This window comes from Macaca fascicularis, chromosome 18, assembly GCF_037993035.2.
Source record: "Macaca fascicularis isolate 582-1 chromosome 18, T2T-MFA8v1.1".
NCBI lineage: Eukaryota > Metazoa > Chordata > Mammalia > Primates > Cercopithecidae > Macaca > Macaca fascicularis.
The window spans coordinates 80,740,566-80,763,814 of NC_088392.1; the positions used below are offsets into that span (position 1 = coordinate 80,740,566).

General features: G+C 40.9%; 1 protein-coding gene across 4 annotated transcripts in view; it reads right to left on the bottom strand.

The window, feature by feature from the left end:
• The window catches only part of CEP76 (centrosomal protein 76), a 28,192-nt gene extending 5,201 nt beyond the window's left edge, over nt 1-22,991 (bottom strand). Inside the window, exons 1-10 of one of the 4 annotated variants that reach the window (XM_074022961.1) lie at nt 22,754-22,991; nt 21,225-21,380; nt 20,108-20,183; nt 19,252-19,476; nt 17,563-17,744; nt 15,605-15,702; nt 11,613-11,741; nt 7,594-7,782; nt 2,451-2,617; nt 14-347 (exon numbers count right to left, since the gene is read on the bottom strand). In XM_074022961.1, the coding sequence (XP_073879062.1) occupies nt 14-347; nt 2,451-2,617; nt 7,594-7,782; nt 11,613-11,741; nt 15,605-15,702; nt 17,563-17,623 (978 nt within the window). In that variant the 5' untranslated portion in view covers nt 17,624-17,744; nt 19,252-19,476; nt 20,108-20,183; nt 21,225-21,380; nt 22,754-22,991. Of the gene's footprint in view, nt 1-13; nt 348-2,450; nt 2,618-4,268; nt 4,339-7,593; nt 7,783-11,612; nt 11,742-15,604; nt 15,703-17,558; nt 17,745-19,251; nt 19,477-20,107; nt 20,184-21,224; nt 21,381-22,753 lie in introns of those variants that run through there. The other 3 variants (XM_005587238.5, XM_074022962.1, XM_045377828.3) reach the window with 3 other exon arrangements.
• Nucleotides 22,992-23,249: the final 258 nt, after the last annotated feature.

Here is a 23,249-nt window from a genome sequence, read left to right on the forward strand (position 1 = left end):
CAGTGTGAATTACCTTCCTGTGCTCTGACACTAGGAGCCTCAGCTGCATCTCAATTTCATTACTTGTTACTGACGCGTCGATTGTGGACGCACACAGAGGTGGAAAGGGAGGAAGGGATGTTGTAGCTCCAGGAGCACACACAGATTTAATTGCTTCCTCACTCATGGGCTTCCATTTGGATTCATCATTCAAATCAAAGACACAGGTTTCTACTGCATCAGAGGGTTGACAATTTCCCAGGAACATCTGATGGTTGAAAACACAACCAATTGTTCGATATGGGTACAGTGGTTTGGGCTGTTCAGCAACTGGAGGTTCATCAGGATTGGTAGGTTTATGGATGTACCTAAAAAAATTAAATAATTTTACATATGAGAACTTAAAAATTAAGAAGGCAGCATCTTACTGAGAAAATTATTCTAACACTTAAGGCCATAACTACTTTTTCAGAACTAGAGTTTAATACTTGTTTTTCTTTATTTCCACAATTTGATTACTCTGTATTAATTGTATGGTACATCTTACAATACTGAAACCAACTCTAAACAACAGAATACATTCTGTGTATACTGTTAAGATCAAAGGCCGGGTGCGGTAATACCAGCACTTTGGTAGGCCAAGGCAGGTAGATCACTTGAGGTCAAGAGTTCGAGACCAGCCTGACCAACGTAGTGAAACCCTGTCTCTACTAAAAACACAAAAATTAGCTGGGCGTGGGAGTGCGTGCCTGTAGTCCCAGCTACTTGGGAGGCTGAGCAACAAGAGTGAAACTGCGTCTCCAAGAAAAAAAAAAAATCAAAAAAGTTTGCCTCAGATAACATAATTAAAAAAATCTGGTTATGCATTTTTAGGCACAACTAACCAAAACATCACTGGGCATGATTATCAACCAGGGAGAAAAAGGACTCAGGGAAATGAAGAGGGCCCATGGCCGAGCCTCTAGAACACATGCATTTGAAGACAAGATGAAGGAAAAACTGCGAACAGCCAGAGAGGAATAATGAATATTGAAAGACAATTACAAGAAATAAGCTAAGGAAAGAGAATATTCCAGGAAGAGAAGTGAGACAGCCAGGTGGAAAGGGGTCCCCAGAGAAACTCCAACCAGCCTGTGCACTGGGAGGAGCGTACACTGGGGTGGAGCCACACAAGTTCAGCAATTTGCAGTGGGGAGGAGCCTGGCCCCTCCTCTTCCTGAGTGGACCCTGGAAGTGAATCTGCGAGGCGGGAAGCACACTAGCGGGCGCTCTGGCTTTGTGGAGGGTCCCTGTTTCCCAGTTTTTTTCCTTTTTGTCCAATAAATTCCATTTTTCTCCCCCTTCAAATTGCCTACGAGCCTAATTTTTCGTGGCCGTGTGACAAAGATCCAGCTCTTAGCTGAACTAAGGAGGAAGTCCTACAACAGAGGTACTCAGCTCTTTCAAAATCTGATGACAGGCTAAAGTACTTCAAAAAATGTGTCCAGTGGATTGCCAACATGGAGATGGTAACCACGTCAAATTTTAAAAAGAAATAATGATTTACAACTTGAACTTATTTTCAGGCTTAGGGATGATCATCAGAAAAAAACATATGCCGGCCAGGCGTGGTGGCTCAGCACTTTGGGAGGCTGTGGCGGACAGCCTGCTTGAGCCCAGGAATTAAAGACCAGCCCAGACAACACAGCAAAACCTCATCCCTCCAAAAAAATTAGCTAGGCATGGCTGTGCACACCTGCAGTCCCAGCTACCCAAGAGGCTGAGGTAGGAGGACCACTGGAACCCAGGAAGGGGATGCTGCAGTGGGCTGTGACTGTGCCACTACACTCCAGCCTGGGCAACAGAGTGAGACACTGCCAAAAAAAAAAAAAAAAAAAGAGAGAAAACTGAAAAAAAAAAGATGCTAATCATACACAACTAGTAAATATAATTTACTGTTTACCAACATCATGTTGGTAAAGAATATTTGAGGTAAAAGTTTTCTTAGAGTTCATTTACTTAGCTGCCATAATTGAAGTACTTTTTTACGTAATCACTAAAAAGGCTCTAACTAAAATCATCAACACGTACCTTCAAGTACCATCAATATGGACAAAAAACCCTTATAATTTAAAATACTTAAAACTTAAGCTGGGCACGGTGGCTCACGCCTGTAATCCCAGCGTGATTGGGGGACTGAGGTGGGTGGATCACCTGAGGTCAGGAGTTTGAGACCAGCCTGGCCAACATGGTGAAAACTTGTCTCTACTAAAATTATAAAAATCAGCCAGGTGCAGTGGCGTGCACCTGTAATCCCAGCTACTGGGAGGCTGAGCCAGGAGAATCGGCTTGAACCTGGGAGGCGGAGGTTGCAGTGAGCTGAGATTGTGCCAGTGCACTCCAGCCTGGGCGACAGAGCAAGACTCCGTCTCAAAAAAAAAAAAAAAACTTATAACTTCATTTTAATATCCTTATACACTTAGTAGACTAACCTGTGTCCTGTTAAACTCTCCCAAAAAGTGATGGTCCCATCAGTTCCACAAGTCATAACCCATGCATGAGGTACTCCTTTTGCCTTGGTCCCAACACAAACAAAGGCTTCTAATCCATATCCAAGAAGAAGGCTGCACAGAAGGTTAGCATGATCTTCACAGTCACCCTGGAAGATAAGACAAATTAAAATGAAGTATTCGTTCTTCCATATTGTTTCCTCATTACTTACTTAAATACAAAGTTATAATAAAAATTTATTGGCCGGGCACAGTGGCTCACGCCTGTAATCCCAACACTTTGGGAAGCCGAGGCGGGTGGATCACTTGACGTCAGGAGTTGGAGACCAGCCTGGCCAACATAGGGAAACCCCGTCTCTACTAAAAATGCAAAAATTAGCTGGGCGTGGTGGTGCACACCCATAGTCCCAGCTACTCGGGAGGCAAGGCAAGAGAATCACCGGAACCCGGGAGGCAGAGGTTGCAGTGAGCTGCAATCGCGCCACTGCATTCCAGCCCGGGCAACAAAGTGAGACTCTGTTTCCAAAAAAAAAAAAAAAAAGTTTTATAAAGAACTCACACAACATAGAAAAGTAGAATTTTTTTTTTTTTTTTGAGACAGCCTTTTGCCTGTCCTGTCACCCAGGCTGGTGACATGATTCACAGCAGTCTTGACCTCCCAAGCTTAAGTGATTTTCCTGTCTCAGCCTCCCAAGTAGCTGGAACTAAAGGTGTGCACTGCCACACCTAGCTAATTTTTTGTATAAACGGGGGTCTTACTGTGTTAACCAGGCTGCTCTTGAACTCCTGGGCTCAAGCAATCCTCCTGCCTCAGCCTCCCAAAGTGTTGGGATTATAGGCATGAGCTCCTGTTCCCAGCCTGGAATATTTTAATAGATTAATAGCTGAAGGACATGAACAAACAAGCAAACAAGTCATACAGCAAGAAATGCAAATAAATGGAAAGCACTCAACCAATGACTGATAGTATCTATATGTGATAATTTCAAGAAAATATATATATATAGGAAAAATGACTGGCAAGAACAACAACAAAATGCCAACAATGGTTACTACTGGGGAGGTTATATATAATTTTCCACTCTATTTTCCAGATTTTCTTTGAGGTGATTATATTACTTTCAATTTTAAAAGTTATAAAGACCTATAAAAAACCAGAAAATATTAGCTGGGCATGGTGGTGTGTGCCTGTAATCCCAGCTACTCGGGAGGCTGAGGCAGGAGAATCACTTGAACCCGGGAGGCGGAGCTTGCAGTAAGCTGAGATCGTGCCACTGCACTCCAGCCTGGGCAACAGAGTGAGACTCTGTCTCAAAAAAAAAAAAGAAAAGAAAAGAAAAGAAAATATCTGATACTGTGTTTTGTGAAAAAAATTACTAAGATATTAAACAGTATGGCTACAATTTTGTATTTAAGTGTACGAAAACTACAGGCAAAAGCAAAAATAACTATTTGAGTTGCGTTTCAGAATGAAGAACTTTCTTTTTTTTTTTCCTCTCGAGATAGGGTCTAGTTCTGTCACCCAGGCTGGAGTGCAGTAGGGGTGATCTCAGCTCACTGCTGCCTTGACATCCTCAGCTCACTGCAGCCTTGACATCCCTAGCTCAAGCGATTCCCCCGCTTCAGTCTCCTGAATAGCTGGGACCACAGGCGCTCATCACCAGGCCCAGCAATTTTTTGTGTTTTTGTAGAGACGGGGTTTCGCCAAGTTGCCCTGGCTGGTCTCGAATTCCTGGGCTCAAGCAATCTGCTTGCCTCAGCCTCCCAAAGTGCTGAGACTACAGGCATGAGCCACCTTACCTCGCCAAGAAATTTCTTTCTCCAAAAAATTTGCATTGGTGGTGCTACAGTTTTTTTTTTTTTTAATTAACTGTAAGAAAACAAACAGCATTTTATAATTCTTAAAGTGACTTTACAAAAATGTAATAACCAATCTTTTATTTTTTAATTTACTTTTTTTTTTTTTGAGATGGAGTCTCGCTCTGTCACCCAGGCTGGAATGCAGTGGCATGACCTTGGCTCACTACAACCTCCTCCTCCCAGGTTCCAACGATTCTCCTGCCTCAGCCTCCAGAGTCGCTAGGACTACAGGTGTGCACTACCACACCCAGCTAATTTTTATATTTTTAGTAGACACGGGGTTTCACCATTTTGGCCAGGTTGGTCTCGAACTCCTGACCTCAAGTGATCCGCCCACCTTGGCCTCCCAAAGTGCTGGCATTATAGGCATGAGCCACTGCATGTGGCCAATCAACCTTTTAGACCCAATTATTTCTGAGATTTTGTCCTAAAGAAAATTCAAAAGTAAAATAATAATATCTGCAAAGATAGTCAATGTAAAAGTTCATTCACGATAACATCGAAAAATTAAAAATCAGCTTAACTTTATGGCCAGGTGTGCCGGCTTTTGCCTGTAATCCCAGCACTTTAGGAGGCTGAGGCGGGCAGATCACTTGAGGCAAGGAGTTCGAGACCAGCCTGGCCAAAAAACCCCATCTCCACTGAAAATACCAAAAAAAGAAAAAAAAAGGTCAAGCATGGTGGCTCCATGCCTGTAGTCCCAGCTACTCAGGAGGCTGAAGTAGGAGAATTGCTTGAGGCCAGGAGGCAGAGGTTGCAGTGAGCCGAGATCATACCACTGCACTACAGCCTGGGTGACAGAGCGAGACCCCGTCCCAAACAAAACAAAAGAAAACAAACAACAACAACAAAACCACTGAATAAAAAAAACGACCCTAACTTGGCAGTTAGGGAACTTAACAATAGGGCAACAGTTAAGTATATTTTGTATATTGACTCAATAAAACTTAAACACTCATTAAAAAAATAGAAATCAGCACTTCAGGAGGCCAAGGCGGGCAGATCACCTAAGACCAGGGTTCGAGACCAGCCTGGCCAACACAGTGAAACCCCATCTCTACTAAAAATATAAAAATGAGCTGGGGGTGGTGGCATGCACCTGTAATCCGAGCTACTAGCAAGGCTGAGGCAGGATAATCGCTTGAACCCAGGAGACGGAGGTTGCAGTGGGCCAAGATCGTGCCATTGCACTCCAGCCTGGGCGACAAGAGCAAAACTCCGTCTCATTTAAAAAAAAAAAAAAAAAAAAGGAAATCAGAAAGATTGTAGCAACACATAGAAAAATGTTCATAGCATAATGCTTAATTATAAAGCAAGATACAAAAATTTATTTACATTAATTATAATTATGGAATAAATGATACATATACAGGAGAAAAAATATAAAAAATGATAAACTGGGAATAGAATTATGGGTAAAGTTTCACCATTACTGTTAATGCTGTTGTTATATACATATACATACACACACACATATATGTGTATATACATATTTTAACTTGCTCTGTCGCCCCGTTTGGAGTGCAGTGGCGTGATCTCGGCTCACTGCAACCTCCACCTCCCAGGTTCAAGCAATTCTCCTGCCTCAGCCTCCCGAGTAGCTGGGATTACAGGTGCATGCTCCCACGCCCGGCTAATTTTTTGTATTTTTAGTAGAGACAGGGTTTCACTGTATTAGTCAGGATGGTCTTGATCACCTGACCTCATGATCCGCCCGCCTCAGCCTCCCAAAGTGCTGGGATTACAGGCGTGAGCCACCACACCCAGCGTAAAGATAGTTTTACTTGTTTGTTATCATACTATCAACATTTTTAGAATACAGATTAGGAAATATCCCATAATCTATAAAATTAGTTTACTGAAATCAAGTCATTCAAAAAGTGTAATTAAATATACATTTGTATGTAAAACTAAACAAAATAGCATGCCATTCAAGATTTCTTTTCTATATTCATTTTGTACTGCCATTTTATCTTTTTGTTTTTGTTTTTTTTTTGAGATAGTTTCGCTCTTATTGCCCGGCTGGAATGCAATGGCGCAATCTCAGTTCACAGCAAACTCTGCCTGCCAGTTTCAAGCAATTCTCCTGCCTCAGCCTCCTGAGTAGCTAGGATTACAGGCATGTGCCACCACGCCCAGCTAATTTTGTATTTTTAGTGGCGACAAGATTTCTCCACATTGGTCAAGCTGATCTCGATCACCTCAGGTGATCCGCCCACCTAGGCCTCCCAAAGTGCTGGGATTACAGGCATGAGCCACCGCACCTGGCCCCATTTTCTCTTTTTTAAAGATGTATTATCTGAGCAAATTTCAACACATCAATAGTACCAGAAAGCCATGGTCTGGTCCTGGTGCTGTCTCTAATTCATTCTGTAAGTTGATTTCTGACACTTTAGTACTTGTAGGTCCCTACATCACAGAAATCACAATAAGTTAAATAAGAAACCACATGAGAAAATAAAGATGCTGAGTTTTTTGTGTATTGATATTTAAATGTTATGAAAAACAGAACAAGGTTCTGACGTGGTCAAGTTGATAGCACAGCTGTCTCACGGTACCCAAAGGGGTTAGTTAGTTCCAGGACCCTTGCAAAAGAAAATCCATGGATACTCAAGGCTTATATAAAATGGTATACAGTTTTTTTTTTTTTTTTTGAGATGGAGTCTTGCTGTGTCCTCAGGCTGGAGTGCAATGGCGCAATCTTGGCTCACTGCAACCTCCACCTCCCAGGTCTAGGCGATTCTCCTGCCTCAGCCTCCTGAGTAGCTGGGATTACAGGCACGTGACACCACACCCAGATAATTTTTTGTATTTTAGTAGAGATAGGGTTTCACCATGTTGCCCAGACTGGTCTTGAACTCCTGACCTCAGGTGATCCACCCGCCTCAGCCTCCCAAAATGCTGGGATACAGGCATGAGCCACTGCACCCAGTCAAAATGGTATTTTACATATAACCTAAGCACATCCTCCTATGTACTTTAAATCACCTCTAAATTACTTAAAAATCTCAATACAATGTAAATGCTACATAAACAGTTGTTATACTCCATTGTTTTATATTTGTACTATTATTTATTATTGTGTTATTTTTCACTTTTATAAATATTTTTGCTCTGCAGTTGGTTGAATCTACAGATACAGAACCTGTGGGTACAGAGGGTTGACTATATGTACATTTTCCTAAGGCATTATTTTACAAATGGATTACAAATTCAGAGCAACTATGATATACTGCTACTTAATTCTATTATGTGTGTATAATACCTTGCTTCTACAGAGAAAGGCCAGCAGAGTGCACCACTGCTCCTGTTTACCTCCTCCTCCAATAACAGGGGCTCGTTCATAACCAAGGACATTAACAAATCTTGCTGCTTGCCTTGGAGTATCAAGAAGCCGTCCAGCTCGAAGTGGTTTAACGTAGGAACAGACTGGTCTATTTATCCCATTTTCATCCTAGGGAAAAGGGGAAAAACATCTGTAATGACATATTAATCATCCCCAGTTATAATATGTTTTTTTCAAATACATTAATGTAGGATAAAATAATTCAGCATACCATTGATTGAGTGCTTACCTTGTATCCGGTATTAGGCTGCAAAGTGCTGTGTATATAATTTCCCTTAATCCTCATCTCTCTTATTTTCATTTTATAGATGAAAACTGGGGAGCTACAGCTATCTAGCTCTGAGCGGTTTTACTCCAAAGGCTGTGGCAATAAGAACTCCGCTGAGAAACGTGTGGGCAGGTACGTAGGGGAGGGAGAGGTGCTCTAAGCTGAAGCATTCTTTCACATTACCATATAGAATTTAACAATATATAGCCAGACAGAACAAGTAACTCTTCTGATTGGCTCATATAATAGAAATGATCATAGCTTGGTTCTAGTTTGTTTCCGTTAGTGCCTCAAATTTAGAGATCCACAGGAAACAATAATTTGTTAACCAAGTCAACAGAAAGCAAAATTTCAAAAAACACTCTAGAAAAAGTTTTACGTTCTAAATACAGGATGTATCTTGGTGTTGGTGCTGAATAACTTGTATGCATATATAGGTCTCTGATGACTGTCTACCACTGTGATTTTACAGTTAGTATTACCAAAGCCCACAATCTCTTTACCTTCCTGGTTACTGACACGGCACTGTAAAAGGGCCACTTACTCTTCAACATTTGGAGATGACCTACCCTCTCTGGTAGGGCTCCTCAGGACATAAGATCTAACCCAGCCAACAGAAACACCATCTGTCTGAATTATCAGGACCACTAATGTCTTTCTCCATAACCAAAACATCTTTTTCCAATATAGTCCCATACTTCAGCAAGGGAAAAAAAAAATCTCACTTATTTACATTTGATTATAGTGAGAAAGATCATAAATTTTTATGTTGCAGAGCAAATTGGCTATAGATTCCTCTCATACCTATAGTTCTCAAAAGTAGAAGGCATCAGTTTTTTTTTGTTTTTTTTTTTTTTTGAGACAGTCTCACTGTTGTCCAGGCTGGAGTGCAGTAGCGTGATCTCAGCTCACTCCAACCTGCACCCCTCCAGGTTCAAGCGATTCTTGTGCCTCAGTCTCCTGAGTAGCTGGGATTACAGGTGTGCACCACCACACCTGGCTAATTTTTGTATTTTTGTAGAGAGAGGGTTTCACGATGCTGACCAGGCTGGTCTCAAACTCCTGACCTCAAGTGATCCGCCCGCTTCAACCTCCCAAAGTGCTGGGATTACAGGCATGAGGTACTCTGCCTGGCCTAGAGGGCACTGATTTTTAAAACAGAGGATTATTATTCTAATTTTGGGGGGATATAGAGAACTCTGATTTTCTTTTACATGAACTTAGCATTACTAATAATCTACTGTTGTATAAGAATACTAAGTCCTGAAATCACAAATTAAATATTAAAAGGATATCCTCAATGCTCAAGTGATTTACAACATTTTCTTAAAACCTAGTGGCCTTAAAGTTCAATTTCTGTAACTTATTTTAAGGTTTTTTGCACTAAAAAGTTCAAAAGGAATCAATGAATTACTATTATATTATAGCAAAACCAGCTAACAAAGGATAAAAAGAATAATGAATTATTAAGTATGATGGCCACGGTGAATCTACAGATCTTTGGTTAGGACTGAGGTGTAGGAATGTTACTCCTATTCTTACAAGTCCACTAACAGGCAAGAAAAGATGAGTACATAAGAAGTGGAAGCATTTGCCTAAGTCAATCATCAATAGTAGCATCTTAGAATGTAAGATACATCATTTTATTATAGCAATATTCTAATATTATCTAAATATATCCCCACAAGCTAAAAAATAAAAAATCGTTAACCAAGTCAATTGAAAGCAAAATTTCAAAAAACACTCTAGAAAAAGTTTTACATTCTAAAGGCAGGATATATCTGTATATCATCTATATATATTTACGTATATTTCATCTATAAAAGCAATATTGTTTTTATAATTAGATTGCTTTATATTGTTGTTCTTTAATTTCATAACTAGTCAAATACAGGAAGCAGCAGCAAGAAACAGGTCTGGCGAATCTAAATTAAATCAGCATTTTATTTACTCTGTGTATGGAAAGAGGTGGCACAAACTAAAAAGGCACCAGTAAAAACTCCAGTTTAATACAGGCTTTGCCATGACTGAGTTGCTGTTTGGCCTTGAAAAGAGCGTTCTCTTCTCTAACCTTCATACTGTTTACAAAAAGAGCCAATGCCTGGCCACTTGACAATCTTATATGGTTACTATGAGACTAAATTACCTTCTATGGTTCAAATCTTACAATGAATTCTCAGAGAGTGGAATTCATTTAAGTAATATTTCGTAAAAGAAAACCCCACGTCCTCGACTTCCTTAGTGCGTCGCAACTTTTTCCTCCTCTTTGATCCTACCATTTCTCTGATTCACTGCCTTACTCCATCCTGAGTCCTCTCTAGTTCCTAATTCCACATGGCAACGAAGAAATGCCTCATTTATATAGACAGCACGGAGCCAGTTTTTAAAACACATATCTGTGTTTATTTATATATGTGTGTATATTTTTTGTCGTTGTTATTGTCGTGAGACCGTCTCACTCCGTCACCCAGGCTGGAGTGCAATGGCGTGATCTCGGCTCACTGCAATCTCTGCCTCCCAGGTTAAACAATTCTCCTGCCTCAGCCTCCTGAGTAGCTGGGATTACAGATGCCCGCCAGCACGCCTGGCTAATTTTTGTATTTTTAGTAGAGACAAGGTTTTGCCATGTTGGCCAGGCTGGTCTTGAACTCCTGACCTCAGGTGATCCACCTGCCTCGGCCTCCCAAAGTGCTGGAATTACGGGCGTGAGCCACTGTGCCCAGCCAGGAAGCCAGTTATATTTTGATTGGTTTCTCCTTGCCCTTGTCCTGATATTGCTGTTACCTTGCCAACCAGTCATTCAATATATAAACAACGCTATCAGAAAGTCAGAAGCCATTTCCCTTATTCCCACCTCTAGTCAACCTCTCATTCCCAAGCTCCCCATCTGGAAACTAAACCACTTTTAGCCTGTTCCAAAATCTAGGGAAAGTAGGGTAAAGCTGGATGGATGCACAGGATCAGAGAAACTTAATATACTACACTATACTTATATGAAAGCATCTATATGAGGCTGAATATATACAAAATATTTGAACTGTTCCTTAGGAGTTACAAAAAATAAGTGACCCTGACCATATAATTTATGTTGGTCTGTAAAAGAGAAAAAATGGGTTTAGGACTCAGGAAAAATGGAGGCAGAGATATATAGTTGAAATGCTTCAGTTAAACATTACTGGTCACTGGCTTAGAGGTCATGGTTATATAGAATTTTTTTTAAAACCCTAACAAAAAAAATATATATGCCCAGAGCCCCCCGGTTCTGCACACAAGAGCTGGATTTACATATAACCTGCAGAGTGTCCAAATGGTTAATTATTTAGCACTAAATATCAAGCAAATACACATTCCAAGTTAAACAAAATGGATTTTCATCTACTTTAAATCAAATATATTCAGAAAGGGTTTAAAACACAATAACAGATTCAACCTGAGAAAGCTGATTTTTCAAAAACCCACAATAATTGAAATTGAAAGTAAAATAAGACATAGATTGATCTTGCCACTCACCTATGCAGTTAAAGAAAATATTACAAAATCAGCATTTTATTTTACAAATACACTTTTATTTTTTGGAATACATTTTACAAATAAATATTAAACGAAATTTACACACGTAACAGTAAATCTCAAATACAGGCATAAAATTATTCTAATATAATTTACAAACCTGTGCAAAAATCTTAACGAGTCGTGAGTTGTGTGAGGGTCGAATTTGCAAATATTCTCTCCACCACTGCTTGGCATATACAAGAAATAATCGCTCTTTCTCTGCAGTTTTCTGACGTTCCAAAGCAAGCTTGAAATTTAAAAAAATATTTTTCAATTTCTATTCATTATCCTTAATTACTACCAAATATGTAACAAATTTATCTACTTCTCTACATCATTACCACCCTAATCTGAGTCATCATCATCTTCTATAAGAGCCTTCTGACTTCCCTGTTTCTACACTTACCCCTAGTCCAAGCCAGTCTCCATACAATAGTCATAAGTCACCTTTTTTTCCTCCCAAGACAGAATTTTTTTTTTTTGGTTGGCGGGATGCAGTCTCGCTCTGGCGCCCAGGCTGGAGTGCAGTGGCGTGATCTCAGTTCACTGCAACCTCTGCCTCCCACATTCAAGCAATTCTTCTGCCTCAGCCTCCTGAATCCCAACACTTTGGGAGGCCAAGGCAGGTGGATCATTTGAGGTAAGGAGTTCAAGACCAGCCTGGCCAACATGGTGAAACCCCGTCTCAACAAAAAATACAAAAACTAGCTGGGGATGGTGATACATGTCTGTAATCCCAGCTACTCAGGAGGCTGAGGCAGGAGAATTGCTTAAAACTGGGAGGAAGAGGTTGCAGTGAGCCGCGTTCATGCCACCTTACTCCACCCTGGGCGATGGAGTGAGACTCTATCTCAACAAAACAAAACAAAACACACTGTCATTCTCTTGTTTAAAACACTTCATTCTCGACCGGGCGTGGTGGCTCACGCCTGTAATCCCAACACTTTGGGAGGCCGAGGAGGGCGGATCAGGAGGTTAGGAGATCGAGACCATCCTGGCTAACACGGTGAAACCCCGTCTCTACTAAAAACAAAAAAAATTAGCCGGGCGTGGTGGCAGGCGCCTGTAGTCCCAGCTATTCGGGAGGTTGAGCCAGGAGAATGGCGTGAACCCGGGAGGCGGAGCTTGCAGTGAGCAGAGATTGCGCCACTGCACTCCAACCTGGGCGACTGAGTGAGACTCTGTCTCAAAAAAAAAAAAAAAACAAAACAAAACAAAAAAAAAACTTCATTCTCCATCACATTGCAAAATACCTGCCCGGCCTATGAACGCTGGCCTGACTATCTCATCTTCTCCTCTCTCTCCAGCCCACTACACTCCAGCCACACGACGCTTTCGTTCCTCCGTAGGGGCTTTTGTTCTAGGCTGTTCTCAATGCTGGAAGCTCAGCCCCAATCTTTGTGTGGGTGGTTACTTCCTGCCGTTCAGACCCTTTCCCTACCTTAGTCACCTGACCTATGATCAGTCACCCAATAACCACTATATCATATCCGCTGTAATAATTCTCCACAAAACACCTTCTACTATCTGATTATTTTGTTTGCTGACTGATTGCTTCTCCTGCACCAGAATCTAAACTCCTTGAGAGCAAGCTGTCTAGCTGTCTGCTGCCCTGTACACAGCTACATGCCCAGTGTCTGGAACAGTGTCTAGCACATTTTAACACCTGTTTAGGATCCATACATATTTCTGACTTTAATTTCTTTTAAGAGACAGGGTCTTGCTCTGTCACCGAGTCTGGAGTGTAGTAGCATGATCATGGCTCACTGTAGCCTCAGATTCCTGGGCTCAAGTGATCCTCCCGCCTTAGCCTCCCCAGTAGGTGGGACTACAGGGATGCGCCAACCATGCACAGTTAACTTTTAAAATTTTTTGTAGAGATGAAGTCTACCTATGTTGCCCAGGCTGGTCTTGAACTCCTGGCCTGAAGTGATCCTTTTACCTTGGCCTCCCAAAGTGCTGGGATTACAGACTAATTAGCCTGGCTAAAATTTTTAATAGTGAAATTTTAAAGATAAAATTAGAAGCAATTTATCAGAAACAGAATAAACTTATGTTTTAGTCACTAGAAATTATAAATATGACAGTGGAAATATGAGAAAAAATATATAAAATAATGTTAAGTTTAAAAAGGAGAACCTGGCTGGGCACAGTGGTCCATGTCTGCAATTCCAGTGTTTTGGGAGGCTGAGGCAGGTGGATTGCTTAAGGCTGAGAGTTTGAGGTTTCAGTGAGCTATAATTACACCACTGCACTCAAGCCTGAGAGTCAGAGTGAGATGCTGTCTCTAAAAAAATAAAATTTAATTTAAAAAAACAAGCTACTACCCTAAAAAAGTAGAGCCCAAACATTTACTTTGTATGTCACATAAATATATGAATAACATGATTAAAACTCACGTATACCATTTTGGAAGGCCGAGGCAGGCAGATCACAAGGTCATGAGATCAAGACCATCCTGGCCAACGTGGTGAAACCCTGTCTCTACTAAAAATACAAAAATTAGGTGGGCGTGGTGGCACACGCCTGTAGTCCCAGCAACTCGGGAGACTGAGGCAGGAGAACTGCTTGAATTTGGGAGGCAGGGGTTGCAGTGAGCTGAGATTGCGCCACTACGCTCCAACATGGCGACAGCGAGACTGTCTGAAAAAAACAAGCTAAAAAAACCCTCACGTATACATATATGTATATGTGTGTATACACCATTTATTTAAGAGACATGGTCTTAGTCTGTCACCCAGGCTAGAGTGCAGTGGTACAATCACTCACTGTAACTTCAAATTCCTGGGTCAAGTAATCCTCCCATTTCAGCTTCCCAAGGAGCTGGGACTATAAGCATGTACCACCATATTTGACTGATTTTTCAAAATTTTTGTAGACACAGGGTCTCACTATGTTGCCCAGGCTGGTCCTGAATTATTGGACTCAAAAGTGATCCTCCCAGCTTAGCCTCCCATACGGCTGGGTGTTTATTTGAGTAACATCAAGATTGGTTTCCACTATGTGGTTTCAGGTATATATACCACCCATGACATATGTCAGAAGCTAGAGATTAGAGGGAGATGAGAGTTTACAAAAGGAAGGAAAAAAAGTTTAAAGAAAACAGGGCAGGGCATTGTTTGCCTGAGGGAGAAGCACTAGCATCTAACCACAGGTCTGTAAAAGGAACAACATGACAGGCAGGGTGGAGTAAAGGGTGGTGTATGGAATCAAGGAGAACCATGCCACAAGTGCCATCCAGCAAGTCAGCAGATAATGAGAACCTCCAAACTGCAGACTGGCAGGAACTAAACGGGACGGCAAATCCAGTGCAGAGGAGTGAAAACGTCTGCCGATCTCGTAAGACCCAGGAAGAAAGCAATTCGTCAGAAACCTGACAGTGGAACTAGGGAAAAACCCTTTCCAAATACACTCTAGAAGTGGCAAGCGCTCTACCCTGAGAGGGCAGAGCAGAAAAGACACAAGCAGCAAGCTTTCAATAAACGTCCGTGAAAACGTTAAAATCCCACCCCACCGAGGTTACACTTCACTCTTTTATCCTCTTCAGCTTTATCCTGTAATTTTTTCTTTTTTTAAGACGGAGTCTCACTCTGTCACCCAGGCTGGAGTGAGTGGCGCGATCTCGGCTCACTGCAGGCTCCGCCTCCCGGGTTCCCGCCATTCTCCTGCCTCAGCCTCCCGAGTAGGAGTAGCTGGGACCACAGGCCCCGCCACCACACCCGGCTAGTTTTTTTTTTTGTATTTTTAGTAGAGACGGGGTTTCACCGTGTTAGCCAGGATGGTCTCGATCTCCTGACCTTGTGATCCGCCCACCTCAGCCTCCCAAAGTGCTGGGATTACAGGCGTGAGCCACCGCGCCCGGCCTGTTCTGTAAAATTCTTATGTTGTCTCAATAAACGTTCATTGTATTTCCCAAACTAGATACAGATTCTCCTAGGAAAACAGTCTTGTCTTTATCTTCTTTCTCATCCTTTTTGTGAACCTCTGAGTGCTAATCTAGAAAGTAATAAATGGTAATTTTCTAAAAATAGAGTGCCTTCTAGGATCAACAGTTAAATACACTACTATGAAAACAGACAGACAAAAAAAGAGAAACTCATAACTATTTACCTGTGTGTTCACTACTTCTTGAGATAATGTTTGATTGAGTGGTGGATACATTTCAAGTTTTATATTTAAAATTCCCACAGAAACTTTTGATTCTGTGCCTATAAACATAAATATTTAGAACTTCAGAGATTTCAATACTATGTATATTTACTCAACCAAAGTCTAACCAAAATAACTCAGGCACTTGGTGTTTTACCACTTACATGGACTAAAGATAACATTCAACATCACCTTTAATATTCATACTAAAAATGAACCAAATCATTTTTTTAAACAAAGGTGTTTATCTAATTATAAGGAGATTAACTATTTTCTTAGCTTTCTGACGCTCTTTTTCTTCTTTAAGTAGAGGTGGGGGCTCCCTATGTTGTTCAGGTTGGTCTTAAACTCTGGAGCTCACGTGATATTCCCGCCTCAGCCTTCCAAAGTGCCTGGTGGGATTACAGGCATGAGCCACTACACCTGGCCTTTCTAACATGGTTTAAGAAACGTTTCTGACCTAAAGGATTTGAGACTCTTAATTTTTATCTTCATGAAATGTACAATGTCAACCAGACTTACATTAAATTCAAAGTCAAAGCAACTGTTAACACCTCATTCTGTCTCCACACACACACTAAAAATTAGAAAGCATTTATATTGTCACTTATAGTAACTCCCATTTGTCACTTCCCATTATCAAATTACAGGCTGAGTAGAAATTTTCAATCCATGCCTGGATTTAAAGAACTAGTAAACAAATATACTTCACATCAAAATGATTTAATGCTTCTTTAGTGAATGCTTCTTTAGAAATCTGCTTGTTTCCAGGTCACTGCTATGATTATCATGTTAGGACTATTTTTGAAGACAAATAATTGGGTATTGTCTTTGAAAATAAATTTCCTACATAAAGAACACTTTTTCTATAATTTTTATTTAAAGAAAAATACATTCTTGGTATGACTTATTAAAATCTAAATTACCGACCGGATGTGGTGGCTCACGCCTGTATCCTAGCACTTTGGGAGGCCGAGGCGGGCAGATCACAAGGTCAAGAGATTGAGACCATCCTGACCAATATGGTGAAACCCTGCCTGTACCAAAAATACAAGAATCAGCTGGGTGTGGTGGCGTGTGCCTGTAGTCCCAGCTACTCAGGAGGCTGAGGCAGGATAATCGCTTGAACCCAGGAGGCGGGGGTTGCAGTGAGCTGAGATTGCACCACGGCACTCCAGGCTGGTGACAGAGCTAGACTCTGTCTCAAAAAAAAAAAAAAATCTAAATTACTAAGTCTATGCTGTACACTGGCAAGGTTTAACTCTGTGACTAAGGTTCAAAACCAAAGTAATTCCATTATATGTTATAGATAAAACATTGGTGGGTTTTGTTTTCTCATTTTATTAGCAAATATGTGTTACACAGCAGGCAGTGTGCAAGATTCCAAGGAGACTGTGATAAATAAGATAGGCACCAGCTCTGCCCTCAAGGAGTACTTGATACTGACACTGAGCAAATTTTTACCTCTTCCAAGTCTCACTCACCCACACTGTCAAAGGCTGGGAGAACACCTACTCCGTATTTTGCAAGAATCACTGGTACCAAAGAGGATGTATTCCAGGGTGTGCTGGCTGGACGCACGTAAGTTTGTATGTGTGTCAAGAATATTAATTTTCTTTATAGCCTTACATTATATCAAATGAACTTGAAATTAAAACCCTCAAAATTCCTGTATTCATTTTCCAGAAAAAACCATTTCTCCTAAGACAAGGTCAGATTGACCGTGAAGTGCTATACTGATACTATTCTTCAAGACATTTCTCAAGACTAGGATGCTGGGGTCCAATTGTAACTAATGAAATTCTATTTTACAGGTTTCCCTCTTGGATTATAAAAGCATTTTAAGGATATAAAATCTATTTACAAATGAACCGTGGCTATTAAAAGGTTAACAATGACATATTAATCATCATACCTACACCCATAAGTTCCACAGTCAGACTGGTCACTCCATTTTCTGAGCCCAAAACCGATCGCCATTCCAGAAAATACGATGCTACTAAAGTCGTCTCACCAAATATGTCTGTTTTGATTAGCACCATATGAATTGGATCACTTATTGATAACATTGTTGTTGAATCAGCCATTCTGGTTCCATCACCTAGCAATATAATTCAAACAAAATTATATCACACTACATATTCAGTTAGGCCAATATAAAATAATACTTTTATTAAAGAATATACTAAATAATAAGCTTATGAAAAACCAAAAAGAACAATTTGCTAATGTCTCAGAAAGCGTGGAAAAAACTGGAAATACAAATATAGTCCTATTTCTATCACTAACTTTTCAGAAGACTGGCAAATTGTGATGAGTTATCCAGTAACTTACAGCATATCAGTGCTTTCTGATTCAGGAGATAAGTCTGTTCTTTAAAACTACTTAACGGAAGTATAGGCTACTACAATAAAAAGCCTTCAAGTATGTCAACATTAATCCCCAAACTACCTCTAGAAATCCCTTTAACCTCCAGAAATTATCACTGTATAATCAACATACAACTGAAAAATATAGCACATTGAATCTAGCAATTTATCCTCTTAATTGCCTTATCAGGATAACATCTTTCAAAGGGGAAAAAAATAAATTTTAGTAATGTTTCAGTCATCTTTAAATCTAAAATTCTGAAGACATATTCTGAAACTTTGCTTAGTTTAAAAATATAAAGATTTCCATACTGACAACTAAAATGTACAAAATACCTTTACTGAAAGAAGCATAGTGTAAAACAATTACAGGAACCAAGTAGCATAAAATTTAGTTATGAGAATTATATGCTTTATTGGAGAAATAAGAAAAAAAAAGAGAAAAAAACCAAAATGACAGTTATATGTTCACATCTAAATTTGACTATTTATTTATGTATTTATTTATTTAAACAGAGTCTCACTCTGTTGCCCAGGCTGGAGTGTAATGGCACGATCTCGGCTCATTACAGTCGCCTGCCACCATGCCTGGCTAGAAATTCTTATATTTCTAGTAGAGACGGGGTTTCGCCATGTTGGCTAGGCTGGTCTCAATCTCCTGACCTCAGGTGATCCACCTGCCTCGGCCTCCCAAAGCGCTGGGATTACAGGCGTGAGTCACCGCACCCAGCCTATTTTTTATTTTTTGTAGAGTGTCTCACTTTGCCCAGACTGGTCTTGAACTTCTGGCTTCAAATGATGCTCTCACCTAGGCCTCCCAAAGTGTTGGGATTTCAGCTGTGAGTCACCGTGCCCAGCCTAAACTTTGACTTTTAAAAGTTACATAACATCATTAATCTGGTTATGTTTTATAAATGAGAACGACCATGTCTCGTTTTTCACTATATCATCCCAGCACCTGCCTAGCCTAACACTATGCACATAATAGGTATTTAAGTGTGTATTACTAAAAAATCAACAATGAAAAGTCAAAAAATAATCTCCAGGGAAAATGAATCGCAAACAGAATATTGCAAGGTGGTGGATAGTAGTTTAAATTGAAAAGAGCAGTGGGAAATGAAAGGCTAGAGATTCCTCCATTACAAATCTCTCCTTACAGAAAAAGTCATTATTATTGTTTCACAATAAAACATAACAAAGATTTACTCAATTAAATGATGATTTATTACTGTTTCTTACCCAGGCTTTCTCTGTGTACTTCAAGTAAAAAGCCATCATGAAAATCTGGTTCACAGGCACATGGAACAGGTTTTGAACGAAAACGTTGGTTTCGATAATGTAAACATAAAGTAAACGTTGAACAAACTTGTCCAGGTAAAGGCTCAGGTTCTTGCAGATGTTCCAAGAAAGCTTTTCCACCCAAAACCTGAAGGTAAAGATACCTCCGTGTTGGATCAATATTAGCTGTAAAGTGTAGCAATATATATGAGGAAACTGCCGAATAACTTAAAAGAATGTGATCAATCATTAGGAAATAAAAACTTGACAGATAAAAACCCAAAACCAAAGACTAAAAAAAAGCAAGAGTAACAAATTTATTACTGTATATACCAGAATCATTTGTACCCTGGGGAGAAGATACCCATATAATATGCTATTCTTTTCTGAGTTTATATCCAGGCTACTTTCTCCCAGCTGGAAAGGCCTCAGAGCCAACATGTGGTATACTTTTGCTTCTTAGCTGCTTAACCAACATTCCTCCACCTTCACAAACCAACTCATATAATTATCAATTCAGCAAGCGTATTTGTCAGATAATTATATTACCATTTAAAAGCGAGGCTCTACAGTTTTTATAAAACATATTATTAAAACACAAGAAACTGGTGATCCTGTTTTTGCTTCTACTGTGCTATACATTAACTCTTCTGATATACTTCATGCAAAACAGAATCTATGTTTTAGCTAACTCTAAAATTTTAAGTATTTTATTTTGGGGGAAAAAAATGGAAATGTCTTCTATCAAATACCAAAGACTACAGCACATCAGTATTTACTATAAACCACAACTAAATTAATGTTAAAATATACATACTTTTTTTTAATGTTGATTGTCTATCAAAACAAATAGGTTGTTTTGGAGAGGAAGGGAGTTCTTGCTCAACACTGTCCTAGAAAGGCAGGAAAAAAAAAATCAAAACAAATTAGAAAACAATTATAGGTTAAGGAAATGTCAATAAACATGACTAAGCACTGAACCTAACAACAGGATAAGGCCCTTTCAAAGAACCCCTTATTTTCCTAGCCTAACTAAAATAATGAAAATAAAAGCCTGCATAAAAGATGACGTAACCGGTCACTCCTAAAATCAAATGCTAAGGAATTAAACTGTCTTCAAGTAATACTATCCACATAAAGCTAAAAACAAATCCTTAATGCCTTCAACAAGGTTAAACTTTCTGCATGCCTATATAACATGCTTATAATTCCACCATGAGCTGATTTTAATAAAGTGTCATCACATAGTAGAAGCTGTTATTAGGTCAATTTTTATAACAAATGGGTTCATAAAACTTCAAAAACCAAAAAAAGGTGCTGTATTAAAATACTTATTCCCTGTTGTATTATGAAGTCCATCCAATTTTCACATTATATTACCCAGGTATTGAGGTCACAGTTTTCATTATTGCCTCATTTTCAAACGAAGGCCTACTTACTAATTCTGCACTGAGAGACTATCATCCCATTATTGACCTATTTGTATGAAAAGATCTGAGGACTCTTATGGACAATTATTTTCTTAAAGAAATTTGTAATTTGTTAATCATAGAGAGTACAATCCCAAAAGAGTGCTTATTTTAAAAATATGCTTAATCTAAAAAAATTACAGATCATAGTGAAAAAGAACTTCGTTATGATTAACTAATTTGACTAAAGTATGTATATTCAAAATTAACAGACCTAGAACATAAGAGAAAATTCTGTCACTGTAGAGAGAGGAATATGATATATAACACAAATTTTATTGATACACAAAACTATTTGGTATATTCAAGGGCAGAGCTAGCCTATACCTGAAACAAGGACACTAGTAAACAGAATGACCTTAAAGTGGTTTCACTAAAAGGAAAGGCCCCACATCAGAACCTTATAAAGTGTTACACGTTAGTATATACTTATACTCTCATTTATTTCCCTAAAAGATTACTCACAGTAACAAAATTAAGTTCTTTCATCACATCATCAATGATTCCTCGACGTCTAAGGGCTTTGATCAAATCTTCTGTTGATAAATGTTGTTGATCAGGTGCCAATTCTTCCCGTATAGTCTCAGCAAGGATTTCTCTTATTCTGCCATGAACATCCATCTATGTAGAAAACTCATATTACAATGTATAACATCACAAAGCAGTCAAATACTGCTTCTGAAGCTTTAGGTTTCTCCAGCTAATAACAGTAAATGCACAATTGTTACCACAATTGAATGGGAACAAAGGTAAGCTTTTAAAGAATGAATCTTTTGAGGACAAATTCTAGAAATCGTCTCCACTGGTTATCTGGCACCTTTGTTACCGTTTCTCCACAAATAACACTCAACCAAAAGGAATCTTCTGAGAGGGAGTATAGTACAATCAAAAGAACACAGACTGGGGAGTAGGCAGATCAAAGCATGATCTTACTACTCTCATACTTCGATCTGCCTCCTGATAAGGGACTCTTACCAGCTTTCAACTTATTAGATGTGTAACCTCAAGCCAACTTATTTACCCTTTATAAATCTGTTTCGTCACCGACAAGAACGGAAAAACCTAGTGTAGTGAGTGCCCTTTCACAATAGTGTGAGGATTAGATAAACGACGCTAGACACCTCGCACAAAGCCTGGCACACAAGGGCACCATAAACGATCGCTTTTATCACCTGGTACTCAGTCGAGCGAGCGCTGCAGAGACTGGAGGTTCTTCCGGAGCTCCGCAATATTAACAAATACCGTCATTACAAATCCTTTAGTAACTTCTCTTCCATGACTTCTTTGAGAATTGCTGATTGAAGCTCCTGGTTCAACTTCGCTAATACCCACATGTTTCAGGGGTGAAGAAACCCTGATATCTGCCGGGCGCGGAGGCTCACGCCTGTAATCCCAACACTTTGGGAGACCAAGGCGGGCGGATCACGAGGTCAGGAGTTCGAAACCAGCCAGACCAACATGGTGAAACCCCGTACTAAAAATACAAAAATTAGCCGGGCGAGGCGGCGTGCGCCTGTAGTCCCAGCTACTCAGGAGGCTGAGGCAGGAGAATCGCTTAAACCCGGGAGGTGGAGGTTGCAGTGAGCTGAGATCGCGCCATTGCACTCCAGCCTGGGCGACAGAGAGACTCCGTCTCAAAAAAAGAAAAAAACCCTGGTATCTTATAGCAGAATATAAACCTCCAAATACAACTTACACTCAATTGGACTTCCAGAAGTCGCTCGCTAAGCGCTTCATTCTCACGGCCGTCCTAAAACGCCAAAACGCTCGTTCTATCGCCCCAGACTCTTGCTAGCACCTGCTCGGCTCGTTTTCTCTCTCGGAGGCCAGGACGCTCTCCTCAAACTCAAAGCTCTGCCCACCCCGCGCTGCGCACCCCGCAGTCCTCGCTAGAGTCTCGGCAAGCAGGTGCCGCGGTCGGCCCGGGGCCGCCGGGCAGGAGGGAAGGGTCCTGGCTCGGCCCGGCGCTGTCTCCCAGCGCCCGCGACTCTCACCTTACTCAGCTGCTGGTGGATGAGCTGCTTCAGCTCGGAGGCTTTCTCCGGAGGCAGCGACATGCTGGCAGCCGGCGTCTCCCCGCCGCTTCTTCCCGCCTCAGACGCCCTAACTGCGCGGCCGCGGCCCGGCCAGGGAGCGTTAGGAGCGACTGGAGCACAAAGCGCCGCAGCCGTTCGCCTAGCGCAGCTCCCGGGGGACGCAACGCCGCGTCAGGCCGGCGGCTGACCTGGAACTGAGGCCCCGGCAGCGGCGGCGCCAACTGTTTTCAAACAGTGGCGGACAAACCGGACTCGGGGCTGGCCCGCACGCTGCCTGATCGATTCCGCCCGGCGCGCCACCTCCCCGCTGGCCCCGCACCCCGAGACCTCAGCGCACCCCATCGCCTTGCTCGCTAGGGTCTGCGGAAGTGCCGCTCGCCCCGCTTCGCGGCCCTCCGGCGGCCTCTTTCTGCCCTCGGAACCGGCTCGGAACCGGCAGTTAGCTGGACGGGCC